General features: G+C 41.5%; 1 protein-coding gene across 3 annotated transcripts in view; it reads right to left on the minus strand.

Annotated features, from left to right (window-relative positions):
- tbc1d16 (TBC1 domain family, member 16) overlaps positions 1–22,313 on the minus strand; it is a 141,996-nt gene that overhangs the window by 84,718 nt on the left and 34,965 nt on the right. For 2 of the 3 annotated variants that reach the window (XM_085963681.1, XM_085963682.1), the window contains exons 3-4: positions 15,509–16,136; positions 4,490–4,696 (exon numbers count right to left, since the gene is read on the minus strand). In XM_085963681.1, the coding sequence (XP_085819807.1) occupies positions 4,490–4,696; positions 15,509–16,136 (835 nt within the window). The other variant, XM_085963683.1, reaches the window with a different exon arrangement.

Consider the following 22,313-nt stretch of genomic DNA (forward strand, 5'->3'; position numbering starts at 1 on the left):
GACAAGGCGACCAAAACTGCACACAATACTCAAGATGTGGTCTCACCAAGGCCCTGTACAACTGCAGCAAGACATCCTTGTTCCTGTACTCAAACCCTCTCGCTACGAAGGCCAAAACACCATTTGCCTTCTTAACCGCCTGCTGCACCTGCATGCTTACCTTCAGCGACTGCTGCACAAGGACACCCAGGTCTTGTTGCACTTCCCCTTCTCCCAATCTATTGCCATTCAGATAATAATCTGCCTTCCTGTTTTTGCCACCAAAGTGGATAACCTCATATTTATCCACGTTATATTGCATTTGCCATGCTTCTGCCCAATCACCCAACCTGTCCAAATCATACTGGAGTTTCTCGGCATCCTCCTCACAGCACACACGCCCACCCAGCTTTGTGTCGTCTGCAAATTTGGAGATATTACATCTAGTTCCCTTGTCTAGATCATTAATATATATTGTGAATAGCTGGGGTCCAAGGACCGATCCCTGCGGTACCCCACTAGTCACTTCCTGCCACTCAGAAAAAGACCCGTTTATTCCAACTCTTTGCTTTCTGTCTGCCAACCAGTTCTCTATCCAAGTCAATACCTTGCCCCCAATCCCATGTGCCTTAACTTTACATGCTAATCTCTTATGCGGGATCTTATCGAAAGCCTTCTGAAAGTCCAAATACACCACATCCACTGGTTCTCCCTTATCTATTTTACCAGTTGCATCCTCAAAAAATTCCAGTAGATTAGTCAAGCACGATTTACCTTTTGTAAATCCATGTTGACTTTGTCCGATCCTGTCACTGTTTTCCAAATGCTCTGCTATTACATCTTTTATAATGGACTCTAGCATTTTCCCCACTACCGATGTCAGGCTTACCGGTCTGTAATTCCCCGTTTTCTCTCTACCACCTTTTTTGAATAGTGGGGTAACATTAGCTACCCTCCAATCCATGGGTACTGTTCCAGATTCCATCGAATGTTGGAAGATGATCAGCAATGCATCTACTATTTCCAGGGCCACTTCCTTAAGTACCCTAGGATGTAGATTATCAGGCCCTGGGGATATATCGGCCTTCAATCCCGTCAATTTCCCTAACACCATTTCCCTACAAATACTGATTTATTTCAGTTCCTCCCTTTCATCAGACCCTATGTTCCCCGACATCTCTGGGAGGTTATTTGTGTCCTCCTTTGTGAAGACAGAACCAAAATATGTATTTAATTGGTTTGCCATTTCTTTGTTCCCCATTATAAATTCCCCTGATTCTGACTGCAAGGGACCTACGCTTGACTTCACCAATCTTTTTCTCTTCACATATCTATAAAAGCTTTTACAGTCAGTTTTTATGTTCCCTGAAAGCTTACTCTCATATTCTATTTTCCCCTTCTTAATTAATCCCTTTGTCCTCCTTTGTTGAATCCTAAACTGCTCCCAATCCTCAGGTTTACTGCTTTTTCTGGCCAATTTATATGTCCTCTCCTTGGATCTTATGCTATCCCTAATTTCCCTTGTTAACCATGGTTGAGTCTTTTATTTTTATGCCAAACTGGGATGAACAAATTCTGTAGTTTATCCATGCGGTCTTTGAATGTTTGCCATTGCCTATCCACCGTCAACCCTTTGAGTGATATTCCCCAATCAATCCTACCCAACTCACGCCTCAGACCATTGTAGTTTCCTTTATTTAAATTCAGGACCCTAGTCTCTGAGTCAACTACTTCATTCTCCATTTTAATGAAGAATTCTATCATATTACAGTATGATCGCTCCGACCCAAGGGGCCTCGTACAACAAGATTGCTAAGTAATCCTTTCTCATTACATAATGCACAGTCTAAGATGGCCTGATCTCTGGTTGGTTCCTCGACATATTGGTCCAGGAAACCATCCCTTAAACACTCCAGGAATTCCTCCTCCACAGTATTGTTACTAATTTGGTTAGCCCAATCTATATGCAGATTAAAGTCACCCATGATGGCTGCTGTGCCCTTATTGCACGCTTCTCTAATTTCCCTTTTAATGCCATCCCCAACCTCCGCATTACTGTTTGGAGGTCTATATACCACTCCCACTAACGTTTTCTGCCCCTTGGTATTTCTCAGTTCTACCCATACAGATTCCACATCATCAGAGCTAATATCCTTCCTTACAATTGTGTTAATCCCTTCTTTAACCAGCAATGCTATCCCACCTCCCTTTCCTTTTTGCCTATCTTTCCTGAATACTGAATACCCCTGGATGTTGAGTTTCCAGCCTTGGCCACCCTGGAGCCATGTTTCCGTAATCCCAATCAAATCATATTCGTTTACCTCTATTTGCGCAGCTAATTCATCCACCTTATTACGAATGCTCCTCGCATTAAGACACAAAGCCTTCAGGCTTGTTTTTTTAACGCTCTTAGACCTATTAGAATTATTATTTACTGTGGCCATGTTTGATTTAAACCGTTGATTTCTCTGACTGCCACTTTTGTTTTTCTCCTTTCTATCTTTTGCTTTTATCCTTGTTTCCATTTCCTCTGTCCCCCTGCTCAGGTTCCCAACCCCCTGCCATTTTAGTTTAAACCCTCCCCCAGAGCACTAGCAAACACTCACCCTAGGACATCGGTCCCAGCCCTGCCCAGGTGCAAACCGTCCGGTTTGAACTGGTCCCACCTCCCCCAGAACCGATTCCAATGTCCCAGGAATTTGAATCACTCCCCCTCGCACCATTCCTCTAGCCACGTATTCATCTGAAATATCCTTCTATTTCTACTCTGACTAGCACGTGGCACTGGTAGCAATCCTGAGATTACTACCTTTGAGGTCCTATTTTTAAATTTACCTCCTAACTCCCTATATTCAGCTTTTAGGACCTCATCCCGTTTTTTACCTATATCGTTGGTACCTATATGCACCACGACAACTGGCTGTTAACCCTCCCCTTCAAATGTTCTGCAGCCGCTCTGAGACATCCTTGACCCTTGCACCAGGGAGGCAACATACCATCCTGGAGTCTCGTTTGCAGCCGCAGAAACGCCTATCTATTCCCCTTACAATAGAATCCCCTATTACTATAGCTCTACCCCTCTTTTTCCTCCCGTCCTGTGCAGCAGAACCACCCCTGGTGCCAGGAAGTTGGCTGCTGCTGCCTTCCTCTGATAAGCCATCCCCCCCAACAGTATTCAAAGTGGTATATCTGTTTGAGAGGGGGATGTCCACAGGGGACCCCTGCACTACCTGCCGGCACCTACTACTCTGTCTGTTGGTCACCCCTTCCCTTTCTGCCTGTGCAACCTTTGCCTGCGGTGTGACCAACTGCTCAAACGTGATATCCACGACGTCCTCAGCATCGCGAATGGTCCAGTATGTATCCAATCGCAGCTCCAGAGCCGCAATGCGGTCTGCCAGTAGCTGCAGCTGGACACACTTCTTGCACACATAGCTGTCAGGGACAAAGGAAGTGTCCCTAAGTTCCCACATAGCACAGGATGAGTCTTGGCTCTATTCCTCTGTTTCTCAGTAAAAAAAGGTCTGTGCCTGTTCTCAGTTGTTATTAACCAATAGTGGCTCAATGAAGGTCAACAAGTTATCGTTTTTCAAGAAAAAAATCAAAAAGAAGAAATAGATTAATCTAGAATCTAAACGATGTGCATTAATAAGCAGTTACAAGGAATTTAGAAGTCAATGAATTTTAATAAATGCATTCATTTTTTGAAAACTTGTACATTTAGGTGTACTGGAAGCAAGGATAGTGGCAAATTCAAAGCCTACAATGACAATTTTTGTTTCTATTATTCTTCTTGTAGAGGTCTGTCATGACAATAAGAATTGTACAAAGCAGTCTTAGAGCTCTGTTATTGAATTTCATATGTAACTAAATTAATCTAGATTCAATCACTGCAGATGAAACCATTAAGAAAACACAGATCAATATCATTCTGGTATTTATTACACAATATTCTATTTCAGATATTATCCATATCCACGATGGAACAAATTTCTATAAAAAAGAACCCTCCCCCAGAAAAACGGAATTTATTATTAATCTATTAATATTTTGTTTTATTATTAATCCCAAGGAAACTTGTCTCCAAATATAAACCCTGCCAAAAAAGTTAATCCAGTGCAAAGCCAGAACAGAAAGTCAACTAGAACCATTAGTTCCGGATCAGCTTAATGTGAAGGTATAACCATAATAACTCTCCCAGTACAACGATCTCATCAGCTGCAGTATTCATCAGACACCATATATTAATGACATGATGCTCATACATTACAATAGCTTTCAACACGTAGGGTTTTCCACACCTTCATGCAGCACAGGAAGTAGTATCTTCCTTATCAGAACTGCCAATTAGGCCCATAGAGCATGTTCGGAGTTATTCCAGGTAACAATCCAAACAGGATAAACTGTTTGGAGCTTCTCTTTAGAGATGAATAATCCATATGGGAGAAAGAGAGAGAAAGAAATAATAAATGGAGAAATTCCTTATATTATTGAGAGCTAGATTTCTAACCTGAAAAAAAGGCGCAGAGATCGCATTTGGCCCAAATCAACTCTAAAAACACCATAGAGTTGCTCAAGCGCCAACACCTTCTGCTGCTCTTCCCATTTTGTGCTGTGCGGTTGTGTGTAATTCTCAGAAAACTGCAAAGTGTACTGTGCATCAGAGTGGTCGGAGATGGAGCTCGCCAAATGAGCCATATGTTCTTCGCACATCTCTCTGTATAATGAGGAAAAAGGGAAAAGAAAGTGATTATTAAAGTATATTTTCTAAAGTAAAATTAGAGTGAAAAATATTTGTTTATTCGCGAAACATAAACAGGCAAGATAACGATTGCAAATTTACCATTAATGTCACCGAATTAATTTATCCAAAGTAAGGATTTAAAAAAAGGGTTCATTAAATTTGATACCAGTAAACAATTCACTGCCATTTTAATTCAAATTAAAACAGCCAGGCTTACCATCAAGATCCTTTAAAAAGTCAATCATGACCAAAGAAAATTTCAAATTAACAATGGAAGTGGAAGACAACTTGATCATTAGAATAACTGGCTTGAAGGTATTAGAGACCAACAACACATAGGTGCAGCGTTAATAGGTGATTAACCTAGTGTTCTTCAGCTTCAACTGGATATATTAATTCAGCTCATTCAGTGACGGGCACAGCAGCTTCATTAAGTGAGCTCCCTTTACAAAGTTATTAGCACTTACAGCTTAAAAAATATAAAAAAGGTCAAACAAACAGTGGAAGCAGCACACAATAAAGTTATTAATAATGCTTTCTAACAGAGGACATGTTCTCTACTGCTCCTTGATATCATTTGAGCTTCGAAAATAGAAGTAGAATTTAAATTCAGGGAAGTTAAACTCAGTATTTTAATGCATACACTAAAATGTTCATTCAACGCAATATATTTTCAATATAGAATTACAACCGCTTTTAAACTAAAGAATAGGTATGCAGTGAGTTGCAACACTCTTCTTTCACGTCTGAACACAGCCAAAGATAAGTAGTCTTAATGCAGTTCTACAAAACAAAAGAGCCCATAATTTGCACAAATTGGCAAGCTTACTCAAAGATTCTACAAAGAAGACTACTAAAGGAAACTGAGTAAAAATGTGTTTGCATATGGGTTTCCCCTTTACAGTACTTACAAACAAAAAGTTACCTAAAAATTAGCAAAACAAAAAAAGTCATAAAAATCAAAAATGCAAATTTAACTTTAAAATTGCTGTTTGAATTGCCCACCGGCACAAGTCATCATGTACCGACATAACAACAGAAAATGCTGGAAAAACTCAGCAGACGGATGTTGCCTGACCTGCTGAGTTTTTCCAGCATTTTCTGTTGTTATTTCGGATTTCCAGCATCTGCAGTATTTTGCTATCAATCATGTACCGACTCCCTGATCTTGATTGGGTCACTAATGAAGGGTGCAGATCAGAGGTCAGGTGCTCCCATGCAAATCACTAGAAGATGCATATTGGGCTTACTTTCATGCAGCCCCTACCAGCCAGTTACAAATAGGATTGCAGAATGTTATCATAGAAATTTACGGCACAGAAGGAGGCCATTCAACCCATTGCATCTGTGCCGGCCGAAAAAAGAGAGCTATCCAGCCTAATCCCACTTTCCAGCTCTTGGTCCGTAGCCTTGTAGGTTACAGCACTTCAAGTACATATCCAAGTACCTTTTAAAATGTGATGAGAGTTTCTGCCTCTACCACCCTTTCAGGCAGTGAGTTCCAGACCCCCACCACCCTCTGGTTGAAAAAAGTTCTCCTTAACTCCCCTCTAATCCTTCTAGCAATTACCTTGGGCCGGATTTTCCGATCGGAGGCTTCCTGCGTGCGGATGCCTCCGATCTGGAAAAATCTATGAACTTATCTGCTGGCTCCGTAGGTCCCGACACTTCCGATCCTGGGCCTCTCCTGGTGCGCGCGTGTGCAGAGGCCCAGGTATCCCAGGGGCGCAGGCAGTTCGCAAGTGTCCCTGGGATCACGTGGGCCATGGGGAACCAATCAAAGAAGGGAATCCCCCTTCACGCTTTTGACAGGTCTATCCGCATAGACCGGTCAAAAGTATGAATGGGGATCACTCAAAAAACACATCAAAACAAAATAAAAAAAATTTAAATCACTTATTTAAAATTAGTTAAAATTATATTAAATTAAATATTTTAAACAAATTTAATTTTTTGAAAAAAATAGTTGAAGTTTTTTTACAGGGCTAAAAATAAACTTACCTTTTTTAAAAGTATTTATTTATAAATTAAAAATTTTTTTTTTTAACTTTTTTAAACTCTTTTGCTGGTAAAGGCAGGCCTTACAGGTGCAAGATTTTTAAAGGTTTTCAGCGGGTGGAGGTTGTGCAGAAAGCGGAACGCTCCATCTGCAGAGGCCCTTCTCCCGGGCAGGCGGATGATCTGTCAAGAGGTCTTGACAGATCGGAAGTGCCGGTTTTCAGCGCGTGCGCTTCGCATGCCTGAAAGCGGCACTTGCGAGGCCCCTACGGGTGTGTACACACCCGTGGGGGTCGGAAAATACGGGCCTTTAAATCTATGCCCCCTGGTTATTGATCTCTCTGCTAGGGGAAATAGGTCCTTCCTATCCACTCTATCGAGGCCCCTCATAATTTTGTACACCTCAATCAAGTCTCCCCTCAGCTTCCTCTGTTCCAAGCAAACAACGCCAGCCTGTCCAATCTTTCCTCAGCTAAAATGCTCCAATCCTGGCAACATCCTCGTAAATCTCTTCTGTACCCTCTCTAGTGCAATCACATCGTTCCTGTAATGCGGTGATCAGAACTGTATACAGTACTCTAGGCATTTTAAAATTAAATAAAATTGATAAATATCAGAGGTATAGCAGAATTATGTTATGAAATACTGGAGGCTACAGAATGTACTACAGGTCCCAAGATAAAGCCTGTTGAACCAGATTGCTAGAACACAGGCTCACAGACACATGGCCTTACATGCCACGTTCCTGATCCTGACCGGGTCACGAGTGAAAGGTACAGAGTGGAGGTCAGGTGCTCCCGTGCAACTCATTGTGAGGTGCACACTAGGCTTATTTTCATGTAGCTCCTATCAGCAAGTTACAGTACAGCAGAGTCCTGGAACCAAAGCTTAATCACTCAGGAACATTGTGTGCCTATGTTGGCGGGGATGACTTGGGTCCAGGGAGGATGGGGGAGGGGGCAAGAGAAAAAGAAAAGAGCTAGAAATATATTCCGATAATTGTAGTCAACTATGAAAAACATCATAATCATAATGTATGTGTCACCTAGCTAAAGGGTATTATTTCCCTCAACTATCAATTTTTAACAGTATTAATTGCTTAAATTAATGCAAAAAACTTTGCAGAAGCCTGATTGTTGCACTATTAAAATATGCACAAGCACACAAAGTGCTTAGGACTATTTTACCTAACCTTATATCATTACATAGTCTCAAAGCTTTAACACCTGAATTCTCCCTCTGGGTGATGCAGTCATAGCAAAGGCACGTTTGCTGCCGTGTACAAATTCAGTCTCAGGAGTACTCCTTTACACGTGACCAGAGAACCCTGAATAGCTAAATAATTAAACAAAGCTTAAGGGACAGCACCATGCAACATAATAGCTGTCTCAGTGGATCTCGCTTGTCACCATGGGAATATCTCTTCCAATGAGTTACTGACAAGTAATCAAAAATATGTTTTGTAAGCTTCCAGTGGAAAAGAAACTTTAATACAGCTGATACTTAAAATAGAGCCTGGCTACGAAAAAGAGTCTGTTAGTTCAGCTAATACAATTTCATATCTACATGGCAATCTGCAAATAGAGATTTATGTGGAACACTTCAAACAGCAATTTTAGCAATTATGGTGAAATCCAATTGCCATAACAACAAAATAATTCCTTTGCTACCCTGTTCAACACCATAAAGTGGTTGTTTAATGCCAAACGACGTACATCTATCCACATATAAGGTAAATTTGATATACAAACACACCTAAAACATTCACCTCAGCTAGGTGCAAATTGTCCTATCATTACCATGCAAATAGTTCTCAAATGATTTTTTCAAAAGATTATGCAAAATTTGTACAATACTTCTACATTTTCTTTCTTTGTCCAATTTCCCCATTGAGCGAAGGCTTTCTCACTTCTTTAAGTAATGTTTATTTTCGCAGACGGTTTCCTTGTTTCCTCCCATTTTTAAATAATTTTTCTCCATTAATTTAGGATTATTCCCATGTACGATTCCACTGCAAAAAGAGTAGGCGACATGTCCAACCATTTTCTCCTCCCTACTTTTTTTTAAGAAACACCTCCAAGTTTATCTTCTCTACCTCAGTCACATCATGAAGTGATGAAGTAGTCATCGTACCACTCGAGAGAATTTCCTTATTAAAACCAATATCCAGATAATTATAGTGAATTACATTTTGATCTAACTTCATTATTCAAGACCACCCTATGTGATGAGACACCATAATTACATCAAAATAGTGCTATACAGTTTTATTTGAAAATGGGCTTTTACACTTTCCTCATTTGTGGAGTAACCTGGGATGATATTCTGAACACAATTTAATATTTAGAACTTTAGAATTCTTTTTGTGATGGGGAGAAGAAACAGAATTCTCATTTGTTGATGGAATGTCAAATGTATGCTTAACTTAGTCTTTAGTTGTGTTGGATTCCCAACTGTGTCTTCACTTATATGACAGTTCATTTGTGTTGTGAACAATTTGGAGCCAATATCATTCAGTCTAGAAACACCAGGCAGTGACAGGTTTTGAGTGGCAAAATTCAAACTGTATCTCTGTTCTCAATTGTTAACATTATCAGTTCAAGACTTTATAAACACATGGCGAAAATTGCCTTAAAAGCATTTTTAAAAATGGCTCAGATAAAATTATATTAAGGAAAACACTGTAAAGATGGCATCAGACATACCTAACATTGGTACTCAACAACAACTTGCATTTATATAGCATGTTTAACAGTAAAGCATCCCAAGGTGCTTCCCAGGAGTGTTATGAGACAACATTTGAGACCAAGTCATATAAGGAGATATCAGGACAGGTGGCCAAAAGCTTGGTCAAAGAAGTAGGTTTTAAGGAGCGCCTTAAAAGGAAGAGAGGGGTGGAGAGGTTTAGGGAGGGAATTCCAGAGCTCAGGACCTAGGCAGCTGAAGGCACATCTACCAATGGTGGGGTGAAGGAAGTGGGGGATGGACAACAGGCCAGGGTTGGAGGAACGCAGAGTTCTCAGAGGGTTGTAGAGCTGGTGGAGGTTAGAGATAGGGAGGGGTGAGGCCATGGAGAGATTTGAAAACGAGGATGAGAATCTTAAATTCGAGGCATTCGGGGATCGGAAGTCAATGTAGGTCAGCGAGCACAGGGGTGATGGGTGAACGGGACATGGTACAAGTTAGGATACGGGCTGCAAAGTTTAGGATGAGCTCAAGTTTATGCAAGGTGAAAGATGGAAGGCCGGTTAGGAGAGCACTGGAATAGTTAAGTCGGGAGGTCACGAAGCATGGCCGAGGGTTTCAGCACCAGATGGACTGAGGTAGGGGCAGAGACAGGTGATGTTATGGTGGAAGTTGGTGATGCAGAGGATATGGGGTCGGAAGCTCAGCTCAGGGTGAAATAGGACGGCAAGGTTGCGAACAGTCTGGTTCATCCCGAGCTTGTGGCCAGAGAGGGTCATAGAGTCATAACGGCACAGAAGGAGGCCATTTGGCCCATCGAGTCCATGCCGGCTCTCTGTGGAGCAATCGAGTCAGTCCCATTCCCCGCTCTATCCCCGTAGCCCTGCAAGTTTATTTCCTTCAAGTGCCTAACCAGTTTCCCCTTGAAAACATTGAGTGTCTCCGCTTCCACCACTTCCGTCGGCAGCGAATTCCAAGTCATCACCACTCGCTGTGTAAAAAAGTTTTTCCTCACATCCCCCCTGCATCTTTTGCCCAAACCCTTAAATCTGTGTCCCCTAGTCCTTGTACCACTAACTAGTGGGAACAGCCTTTCCCTGTCTAGCCTATCCAAACCCGTCATAATCTTGTACACCTCTATCAAATCACCCCTCAACCTCCTTTGCTCTAATGAAAACAAATCCAGCTTCTCCAACCTGTCCTTGTAGCTAAAATCCCCCATCTCCAGAACCATTCTGGTAAATCTCTGCACCCTCTCAGGTGCCTTCACATCCTTCCTAAAGTTTGGTGACCAGAACTGGACGCAACACTACAGTTGTGGCCTAACCAGTGCTTTATAAAGGTTCAGCATAACTTATCTACTTTTGTACTCAATACCTCTATTTATGAAGCCCAAGATCCCATATGCTTTGTTAACCACTCTCTCAATATGTTCTGCCACCTTCAGGAACCTATGCATATTAACTCCCAGGTCACTCTGTCCCTGCACGCTCTTTAAAACTGTGCCATTAAGTGTATATTGCCTCTCCCTGTTCCTTCTGCCTCACACTTCTCTGCATTAAATTCCATCTACCACTTGTCTGCCCATTCTGCTAGCCTTTCTATATCCTGTTGCAGTCGATTGGTATCATCATCACTGTTTGCCACACCCCCAAGTTTGGTGTCATTGGCAAATTTAGAAATTCTATTCTGTATTCCAATATCCAGGTCATTTATATATATCAAAAAAAGCAGTGGCCCTAGCACTGACTCTTGGGGAACACCACTGCCTGCCATCCTCCAGTCTGAAAAACAGCCATTTACCACAACTCGCTGTTTTCTGTCCTTAAGCCAATTCCTTATCCAAGCTGCCACTGACCCACCTATTCCATGAGCCTCAATTTTGTTAACCAGCCTTCTATGTGGTACTTTGTCAAACGCCTTCTGAAAATCCATGTAGAAAACATCCATTGCATTCCCTTCAACAATCCTCTCTGTTACTTCATCAAAAAATTCAATTAGATTAGTCAAACACGATCTGCCTTTTACAAATCCGTGTTGGCTCTCCTTAATTAGCTTAAACCTCTCCAAGTGCCCGTTAATTTTTTCCTTGATTATTGTTTCTAAAACTTTACCCACCACTGATGTTAAACTGACTGGCCTGTAGTTACTAGGATTGTCCTTATACCCTTTCTTGAACAATGGTGTCACATTTGCCACTTTCCAATCCTCAGGCACCTCTCCTGCATCTAGGGAAGATTGGAAAATTATGGCAAGCCCTTCTGCTATCTCCTCCCCCAATTCCCTTAGCAACCTGGGATGCAAGCCATCTGGACCAGGTGACCTTTCTAGTACATCCTTTGCTTCTACCTTTTCCACTTCTACTGATATTTTGTCAGCATCCACCTCCTTAGTAAACACCGATACAAAGTACTCATTGAGTATTCTAGCCTTGCCCTGTGCCTCTAAGCATATATCACCTTCTTTGTCTCTAATAGGCCCCACCCCGCCTCTTGCTACCTGCTTACTGTTCACATGCCAGTAGAAGACTTTTGGGTTCTCTTTTATTTTAACCACCATTCTACTCTTATAATCTCTCTTTGCCAATCTTATGTTCATCTTCACATCCCCTCTCAACTTATTCTATTCGGTCTGGTTCTCCCTTGAAGAATTCACCTGACATGCATCATACACCCTCTTTTTTTGTTTCATCATCTTCTCTACCTCCCTCGTCATCCAAGGAGCCCTTGCTTTGGTTCCCTTACCCTTCTTGTTGGAATATACCTAACCTGTACTTGAAACATCTCCTTCTTAAAGATCACCCATTGTTCCGTTAGTTTTTCCTGTCAGTCTTTGGTTCCATTTTACGATAGCAAAATACTGCGGATGCTGGAAATCCGAAATAACAACAGAAAATGCTGGAAAGACTCAGCAGGCCAGGCAACATCCATGGAGAGAGAAATAGAGTCAACGTTTCAGGTCGAAACCCTTCGTCAGGACTGAAAAAACACAGGAAATGGAACAGATTTAAAGGCCAGTTTGGGGGCTGGGAAATGGGGATGAAAGAACAAAAGACAAGCGAAGAGACATCAAGAGGTATTCAAAACGAGACGAGATGGCGATAGGACTAGTAAAGAGACAAAAGACGGCTCTAGATTAGGTGTGAAATGCGCTGGCAGAATGAGAGACAGCTGCCATGTGGGAGAGAAAAAAAGGGGGAAGGGCCAAAACAAAGGTGTGGATAAAAAATATATATAAAAGTGTAATAGGGGTTGAGGTTATGATCTGAAATTGTTGAACTCGATATTGAGTCCGGAAGGCTGTAAAGTGCCTAATCGGAAGATGAGGTGCTGTTCCTCGAGCTTACGCTGGGTTTCCGTGGAACAATGCAAGAGGCCGAGTACGGTGAGGTCTGAGTGGGAATGGGGCTGTGAATTAAAATGACAGGCGACCGGAAGCTCGGGGTCACCCTACGGACTGAACGGAGGTGTTCCGCAAAGCGGTCACCCAATCTGCGTTTGGTCTCCCACATGGCAGCTGTCTCTCATTCTGCCAGTGCATTTCACACCTAATCTAGAGCCGTCTTTTGTCTCTCCACTAGTCCTATCACCACCTCGCCTCGTTTTGAATACCTCTTAATGTCTCTTCACTTCTCTTTTGTTCTTTCATCCCCATTTCCCAGCCCCCAAACTGGCCTTTTAATCTGTTTCATTTCCTGTGTTTTTTCAGTCCTGACGAAGGGTTTCGACCTGAAACGTTGACTCTATTTCTCTCTCCACGGATGTTGCCTGGCCTGCTGAGTTTTTCCAGCATTTTCTGTTGTTATTTTGGTTCCATTTTACCCTGGCTAGATCCTTTCGCATCCCACTGAAGTTAGCCCTCTTCCAGTTTAGAAGTTCCACTCTAGATTGTTCCTTGCTCCTCTCCATTGCTAATCTAAATCATATGATATGATGATCACTTGTGCCCAAGTGTTCACCCACAGACACTTGGTCGACCTGGCCCACCTCATTCCCCAGCACCAAACCCAGCAATGCCTCCTTCCTAGTTGGGCCAAGAACATATTGGTCAAGGAAATTCTCCTGAACACATTTCAGAAATTCCTCCCCCTCCTTTCCCTTTACCCTAGCATTATCCCAATCGATATCTGGGTAATTAAAGTCCCCCAATATCACCACTCTATAGCTCTTGCATATCTCTGCGATTTCCCTGCAGATTTGCTCCTCTACCTCCCTCTCACTATTTGGAGGCCTATAGAATATCCCCAATAGCGTGATCATACTCTTTTTGCTCTTCAACTCTAACCAAATGGATTCTGTCCTTGTCCCCTCAAGAACATCCTCCCTTTCCAACACTACAATGTCTTCCTTAATCAGCACTGCCACCCCACCTCCCTTTTTTCCTTCCCTATCTTTTCTGAACACCTTGTACTCCTGAATGTTAAATGCCCAGTCCTCACCATTTTTAAGCCACGTTTCCATTATTGCCACATTATATTGCCATACAGCTAATTGTGCTTGTAGCTCACCAACCTTATTCACCACACTTTGTGCGGTTACGTACATGCATTCTAGACCTATTTTTGAATTTTTCATAGTCTTTCTTCGTCTGCTCCTATCTAATATGGTACTACTACCGCCTCTAGTACTATCTTCTCTAGTACTATCCAACCCACTCACTCTTTTATGCACCTTATTCCTCTTTTCTACTCCTATATGCTGGTGCCCATCTCCCTGCCAAGCTAGTTTAAGCCCTCCCCAACAGCACTAACAAACCTCCCCGCGAGAATATTGGTCCCGGCTCTGCTGAGGTGTAACCCATCCGGCTTGTATAGGTCCCATCTTCCCCAGAAACGGTCCCAATGCCTCAGGAATCTAAAGCCCTTCCTCCTGCACCATCTCTCCAGCCACGCATTCATCTGTTCGATCCTCCTATTCCTGTACTCACTAGCACATGGCACCAGAGTAATCCAGAGATTAATACCTTTGAGGTCCTGCTTTTTAATCTCTCTCCTAGCTCCCTAAACTCTGCCTGCAGGACCTCATCGCTCTTTTTACCTATGTCATTGGTACTAATATGGACAACGTCCTCTGGCTGTTCACCCTCCCCCCTCAGAGTGTCCTGCAGCCGCTCAGTGACATCCTTGACCCTGGCACCAGGGAGGCAACATACCATCCTGGAGCGACGTCTACGGCCGCAGAAACACCTGTCTGCTCCCTTAACTATCGAATCCCCTACCACTATTGCTCTTCCTCCCCCTCTGTGCAGCTGAGCTACCAGTGGTGCTGTGGACTTGACTATGGCTGCACTCCCCAGGGGATGCAATTGGTGGCTAGGAAACGGAGTTTGTGGCAGAGGCTGAAGACATTGGCTTCAGTCTTCCCAATGTTTAATTTGAGGAAATTTTGTCTCATCCAAGACTGGATGTTGACAAGCAGTCTGACAACAGAGACAATGAAGGGGTTGAGAGGTTTAGGTGAGGTAGAGCTGGGTATTGTCAGCGTAGAAGTGGAATTTCAAATTGTCTTCTGATGCTGTCATCAAGGGGCAGCATGAAGATGAGAAAAAAGAGGCGGCCAAGGGTAGATGCTTCTCAGCAAGATGCTTTCAGGGAGCAGCAGAGGGACAGTTTGTAAGCAACCAGTTTCTTCACGGCCCTTCTCCCTTGCAAAAACTGACAATCTTTCAACCTACCTCAGCCAATAACCCAACAAGTTTCAGGACTGCTCCTTCCTTTCCCTCTGTTTTCCCATGCTCCTTCTCCCCCGCTGTATTCCCTTTGTGGTATTACCCACATACAGGTAGGTTAGCCTGCCACTCCCCTCTCACTTCAGGCCAAGCAACATTAGACCTACCAGATTCCCTGCCCTTCAGAATGAATATTCAGAAGTTTCATACCACCTTATTCAACCCCTTTCACACTTTGTATATGATATTGTGCTGATAATGACTGCCCTGCTTCACCTATAAATGTGTAATTCCCCAGATAGAATAATACTATACTTAATTTTTTTGGCAGTAGTTATTACATGCTTGTCTTAATTTTGTGTGATAAATTGTTCAATAAAGTATTTAAAAACTGTAACAGTGAGATAGCTGTAACAGAACTTCTGTTGACACTACCTGCTTTCTGCATCAAGAAACACAGATCTGCTACTTTCTGCCATCGGGTCCCCAATTGGAGACAGACATAACGGGGATGAGAAAGTATCAGAATCCGACCCAATGGTGCTGTCCCTGCTAACATCATCAGTGGTTAGATCATATGATGCCTCATCTTCTCCTTGCTCCCTCTTAGAATTAGCCTCGTCGTGACCATCTGCAGGAACCTCCAGATCTTTCTGCTCATCCTGGCATGTTATTGTTGAAGAAATTTCTGAGTTACAGTGAGTTTGTTGCAGTGCACCATGGGAGATCTGCAAAGTGAGGGATTGCTGTGATGCGCTCTGCTCTGCCCCTGGTGAGCCAATATGCATGGAGTTAGTCATGCTCTGTGATACAGTTATTATCTCGTCATCTTCTGGTGGAACCAATGCTTGTTTTTGTCCTGTAGTGCTCACAGGTTGCTGTACAACAGGTAAATGTGCATGTCGGCATCTCCTACGCTGTATTTTTCGCACAGGAGAACTTTCAGGAGTGATGTATCTTAAAGCTTCCTCATCTTGTCGTTGGATACGGGTGTTTGGGATCCAGGTGATAATAAGTGTTGTTCCCAGCAATTCATCCTTTTCCAAATGTATGCATAAATATCCTGGATTTGAAGGAGGGGAACAAGAGGAAGAGAAGCCAAGGAAAACGTTATTTTAAGAGAAAGGCAAAATCCAAAAGACATGAAATATCACTACACAATAAAACCTTCACATATATATTGATTACAAATCTAATTCAGTTCAATATTCGTGCTCATCAAATAAGGGAATGAAAAGTCACATGCAAAAAGAGAAAATCAATTAAGATCATCCACACCCCATAAATGAATCAAAGAAAAGCAAGCTCCTTTAAGGAATTTAGTCCTGTGTTCTATACAAATGCCTTTCTCTCTCCCCCCCTCCCCCCACAATACACAGAAATAGACCATTCAGATCAACTGGTCAGTGCCAGTGTTTATGCTCCACATGAGCCTCCTCCCACCCCTCTTCATTTAACCCTATCAGTATATCCTTCTATTCCTTTCTCCCTCCAGCTTCCCCTTAAATGCATCTATGCTAGTCGCCTCAAATACTCCATGTGGTAGTGAACTCCACACTCCTAACCACTTTCTGGGTAAAAAAAAGTTTCTCCCGAATTCCCTGTTGGATGTATTAGTGACTACCTTATATTTATGGCCCATAGCTTTGGTCCCCCACAAGCGGAAACATCTTCTCCACATCCACCCGCCAAACCCCCCCACAACTCCAAAGACTTCCACGAGGTCGCCTCCCAGCCCCCACCCCTCCAGAGAGAAGAGCCCCAGACTCTCCAGTCTCCCCCCGACAGCCACAATGTCCCAGCCATGGAATCATCCCTGCAAACCCTCACTGAACCCTTTTCAGTGCCTCCACCTTGTTCCTATAATATGGATGCATACTAAACAGATATAACTACAACAAAGGAGGAATAGTATTATAGTTCATTCTTTCTACTGCATCCAAGTCTACATCTTTCCAAAACACAAATTTTTATTGAATTCTGACAATTGGAGCTCTCTTGGTCATGGGGGAAGAGTTCAGCTCATTACAATTTCATACATAAATAGGAAAGAGTTATTCACAACAACAAACATTACAATGACCTAAAAAACAATAGCATTCTACCAAATTGCTCCATATATCAGAATGGCTCTTGCAAACACTGAGCTGTTACCGATCCTGCCAAGCCAAATTCTACCGTAAGACACCACCTGTTTGGTGACATGGAAAGGTCTTCAAGGCTAAAATAAAGGCGTATTAAAGTATTTTGTAAATTGATTATCTTTTTCTCGCTAGATAGTTAGCGAGGAAATATTTATGGTCTTAGTAAAGGAGAACCTCAATTACCCAATGAAATTTGCACAAAATAGCTAACGCTTTTTGATTATTATGTCTGACCTGTTCAAAATAGATAGAGGTTCCTATATGAAGTTGACTTAACATTTCAATTTTGGCTTATAAAAAACCTTTTGTTCTTCATTCCTTCAGTAGCTTTACATCTTATTCAACAACCTACATTTATATAGCGTCTTTAATGTAGAAAAAAACACTCCAAGGCACTAAGAGATACTTCTATCTCCTTAATATTTGATAAACAAAATGGAACAAGCACTGAAAAAGTTATAGAAACCAACTTTAGCTGCTTCTGTTTGCTTACCACGTAGTTTATTCAAAAACAAAAGGGTTCAATGAAAATACTTAAACCCACTCCTGATCACAAAGTTTTAAAAAGTCTCCGATCAGTGTGTTTTTGTACGTGACTGCAAAGATTTTTTAAAAATAAACTATCTTTTGTGTATGGTTGTAAAATTTGTAACGTGGATGCAGTCAGGTATTTAACATAAATTAGAACCTCAGGGCATAACTAAAATAGTGGCAAGCTGGAAGAAAGAAATTGAAACTGAATAAAGTCCCTCCCCATCAAGGAGTCATTAAGTGGAACCCATACCAATCAAAAGTAATCAAGTCAACATTAATTAACTCCAATAAAAAGGGAGCTGCACAAATTTCTGGTTCAGAATGGAATTCAAGTCTGTCGAGACAGGTTTAAACATGTTGACCAAATACTTTCTCCAACGTTATGCTACTTAGCCTTGTGTTGTCTAAAACTGAAAAGACAAAAATATTTTAAGTACAAGCAAAGCACCCTTGTAATTTCATCACTTAAAATTACAGAACTATTCGGAACAGTTTCTTCATGATTATTCATTTACCTCTATTCCAATCATGATGTTTCAGTAAAAACTGTGTGTCAGGGAGAAGGAAGAATGTCTGTATCTGCTAGTCATAGTAAAATCAAAAACGGATTCTTTATAAATGAATTTACAATTTTGTCACTATTAGCATACTTCCCCCTAGACTTTAGACCATAAAGATGCTTCATTTGGATAGAAGTGTTTAAGCCTTCCATAAGAAATGACAGAATTAGTGTTCTTCAACAGCAATAGTTAAATCCAGATAATCACATAGAACTGAAGTGAATTCAAATGCCTCAAATCACTTCACACTCAATCCTATTATCTGAACATCCTGACTACGGTACAGTTAAATGTTTAATCCTGATTCAAGGGCAGACTGTTTGCAATGTTCAAATTTCTATTGTTAAATACTGTTAGTCCTGCTTGTCAGTTATCTTTGATAAACTAACAATTACCTGTAAAATCCAGTTTTCTTTAGTTATATTTATTTAGGTTCAATTGTGTCAGAAGTGACTAACTGAACTGTGATATAAATATAATAAGCTGTTCTTTTTTGTAAGCAGCCTACATATAACATCCTGGCCAAACTGCAGTGGTTATTAATTTGAGGATTCAACTGAATTTTACAGAACACCCAGTCTGTTTTGGTTAATGAGTTTGAAAACATTTCAAATTTACATTATAAAAGGGAGATTTTCCAATTAATTTGCATAATCCAACATGCAGTTTAGAGGAAACATGCCATGGCAAAACTAAAACCCTGAAATTGTACGACATGAATATTTTGCATGTTCAAATGGATTGACTTTATCCGTTATTTTAATAGACATGTTAACCTGTTAAAGTAAATGGGTGAACGCCTCTATTAAAGTCGCAAAGGAATTTCATACACGTAATGTTGATAAGCTAGTTTTAGAACAGCAAAATTTCAAGGCCCAAGCAGAATAGGCTGTGAGAGAACATGCCCAAAATTTGATTATTATAAAAATATAACAGTGTTACAATACAAAGGGAAAGAAAACAACATAAATATTGGCTGCAGTTGACGGCTGCTTTGTAAACTGTTGATCCAGAGGGCAGGATTATATTTTATAGTTTAAAATCAAGTTATCATTAGCTTTATCCATGGGCTAGCTTTTGTCATACATAACGAGAATTCTTTAGTTCATCTGTGAAGGTGCTTTGTTTAAAAACTCAGTTCTTCAAGTACTTCAGCAAGGTCTCCTGTGTAAAATTTCCCCGATTGGAAAAAGCCTGGTTCTCCCATTCAATGGACTACGAGTCCTACCAAAGCCTTAGCTTCCTAGTCTGAACAGATGTCTAATGAATAGATATTACACAGATCAGATATTAGCAAAATTTCAACTGCTGGAGAGTTCAATAATCAAAGACAGTATAATAAATATTAAAAATAAACTTTATGACACACTTAGCACAGGACATGTTCTATGTTCCATGGCAACGTTCATCTATTGTAAACAACATTATCCATTTAAACTCTCCCACCTTGCCATCTCACATGACCTCTCTGCTCCCAAGGTTTCGGTCACTGACAAGGCCATCTCTGACCACTTCCTTGTATCTCTCACCACCCACAACCCATTTCTATACCCAGTTCCTACCACGCTCGCCCCTGGAAAGAAACTCTGCCCCTCCAAGTCACTTAAAACTGCACTTTCAAACTCCCAACTGCCTACACTTTGGCTCTCCATTCACTACAATACTTGTCAATCTGCTCAATCACTCCCTCACCACCTTTGATGCTCTTGTTCCCAGTAAAATATCTAGTCTCTCCCATCCTGGTCGTACCCCCACTATATGGCCCCCATCTTTGCTTCCTCAAATCCAAGGGGTACAGACTTGAGTATATCTGGCACTCAATCTGGTTTATCAGAATTGACTGGACTGCATCAAGCACCATCAGGCCTCGCTCTCCTCTGCAAAAATAACTCACTACTCCAGCATCATCCTGGCGAGCAAAAATAATCCCCTAGCTTCTTTTCTCCATTAACAATGGTCTCCTTAAACCCCTCTCCCCTGCCCCCTCCACTCTCACCTCAAACAAACGTGAGGAGCTCATGGACTTCTTTGCCTCTGCTGAATTCCCCTCTGTCCCTTGCCCACAAGTTAACCTCACATAAAGCACTCCCCACCACCCTAGTTCCAAACTCACATCTTTCTGTTGTTTGTCTCATCTCCCCTCATGCCCTCTTCAAGCTCATCTTCTCCATGGGACCTATCTTTTCCTCCTTTGACACCGTTTCCACAAAACTGACCGCCCATCTTATTCCCTTGTCAGAAAAACCACCCATGACCCCTCTGTCCTTATAAACTACAGCCCCATCTCCAACCTCCCTTTCCTCTCCAACGTCATTGAATAGTGTGGGAGGTCAAAGAGTGGTGTGGGAGGAAGGGGTTTCAGTTCATGGGGCACTGGCACCAGTACTGGGGAAAGAGGGAGTTGTTCTGTTGGGACGGGCTCCACTTAAACCGGGCGGGGACCAATGTCCTGGAGAATTGAATAACTAGGGCAGTAGACAGGGCTTTAAACTAATGAAGGAGGGGTGGGAGGATTCAGGAAAGAGTAAATTTAAAAGCAATGAGAGAAATGTCAAGGCTCTAGAGCAGAGTAGAGTTTTGGGTAAAAATAAGCAGCGTGGGTCAGGAAGGGACAGAGAAAGTAACAAAGGTAATAAGGCATCAGTGACTAAGGTGACATCAGGGAAAAATAGAAATAAGTCAAAGCTAAAGGCACTATATCCAAATGCGCGAAGCATTCGCAACAAAATAGATGAATTAATAGCGCAGATAGAAATTAACAGGTTTGATCTAATAGCCATAATGGAGAAGTGGTTGTAAAGTGACCAAAGTTGGGAACTAAATATTCCAGGATACTTAACTTTTAGAAGAGATAGACAAAATGGAAAAAGAGGAGGGGTAGCCCTGATAATAAAGGATGGGATAAAGACAGTAGAGAGAAAGGATCTTAGTTCTGAAAATCAAGAAGTAGAATCAATTTGGGTGGAGCTAAGAAACAGCAAGGGACAGAAAACATTGGTGGGAGTTGTTTATAGGCCCCCAAACAGTAGTTGTAATGTAGGGCAGAGTATAAATCAGGAAATTAGAAGCACATGCAACAAAGGTAATACAGTAATCATGGGGGACTTTAATCTACATATAGACTGGACAAACCAAATTTGCAGCAATAGTGTGGAGGACGAATTCATGGAATGTATGCAAGATAGTTTTCTAGATCAGTATGTTGAGGAACTAACTAGGGAACAGACTATTTTAGATCTAGTATTGTGCAATGAGAAAGGGTTAATTAATAACCTTGTAATAAAGGGGCCTTTAGGGAAGAGTGACCATAATATGATAGAATTTTATACTGAGTTTGAAAGTGATTTAATTAAATCCGAAATTAGGGTCTTAAATCTAAACAAAGCAAACTATGTAGGTATGAGGGGCGAGTTGGCTATGGTAGATTGAGAAACTACATTAAAAGGTATGACGGTAGACAAGCAATGGCTAGCATTTAAAGAATTAATACATAATTTACAACAAATATACAAACATTTAAGGCAAAAAGTCCCCACAGGAAAAGTGGTCCAACCGTGGCTAACAAGAGAAGTTAAAGATAGTATTAAATCAAGGGAAGAGGCCTATAATGTTGCCAAAAAGAGTAATAAGCCTGAAGATTGGGAGGATTTTAGAATTCAGCAAAGGAGGACAAGAAATTGATAAAGAAAGGGAAAATAGAATATGAGAATAAACTAGCGAGAGACATCAAAACAGAAGGAAAACTACAGACCAAATAGCCTGACATCAGTAGTAGGGAAAATGCTAGAATCTATTATTAAGGATGTGCTAACAGGGCACTTAGAAATTAATAACAGGATTGGGCAGAGTCAACATGAATTTATGAAAGGGAATTCGTGTTTAACAAATCTGCTGAGTTTTTTGAGGTTGCATTTGGATTTTCAGAAGGCATTCGATAAGGTACCACACAAGAGGTTATTAAACAAAATTAGGGCTCATGGGATTGGGGGTAATATACTAGCA

This window comes from Somniosus microcephalus, chromosome 21 (assembly GCF_052327205.1).
Source record: "Somniosus microcephalus isolate GS21.2 chromosome 21, FLI_Smic_1.0, whole genome shotgun sequence".
In the NCBI taxonomy this organism is placed as follows: Eukaryota; Metazoa; Chordata; class Chondrichthyes; order Squaliformes; family Somniosidae; genus Somniosus; species Somniosus microcephalus.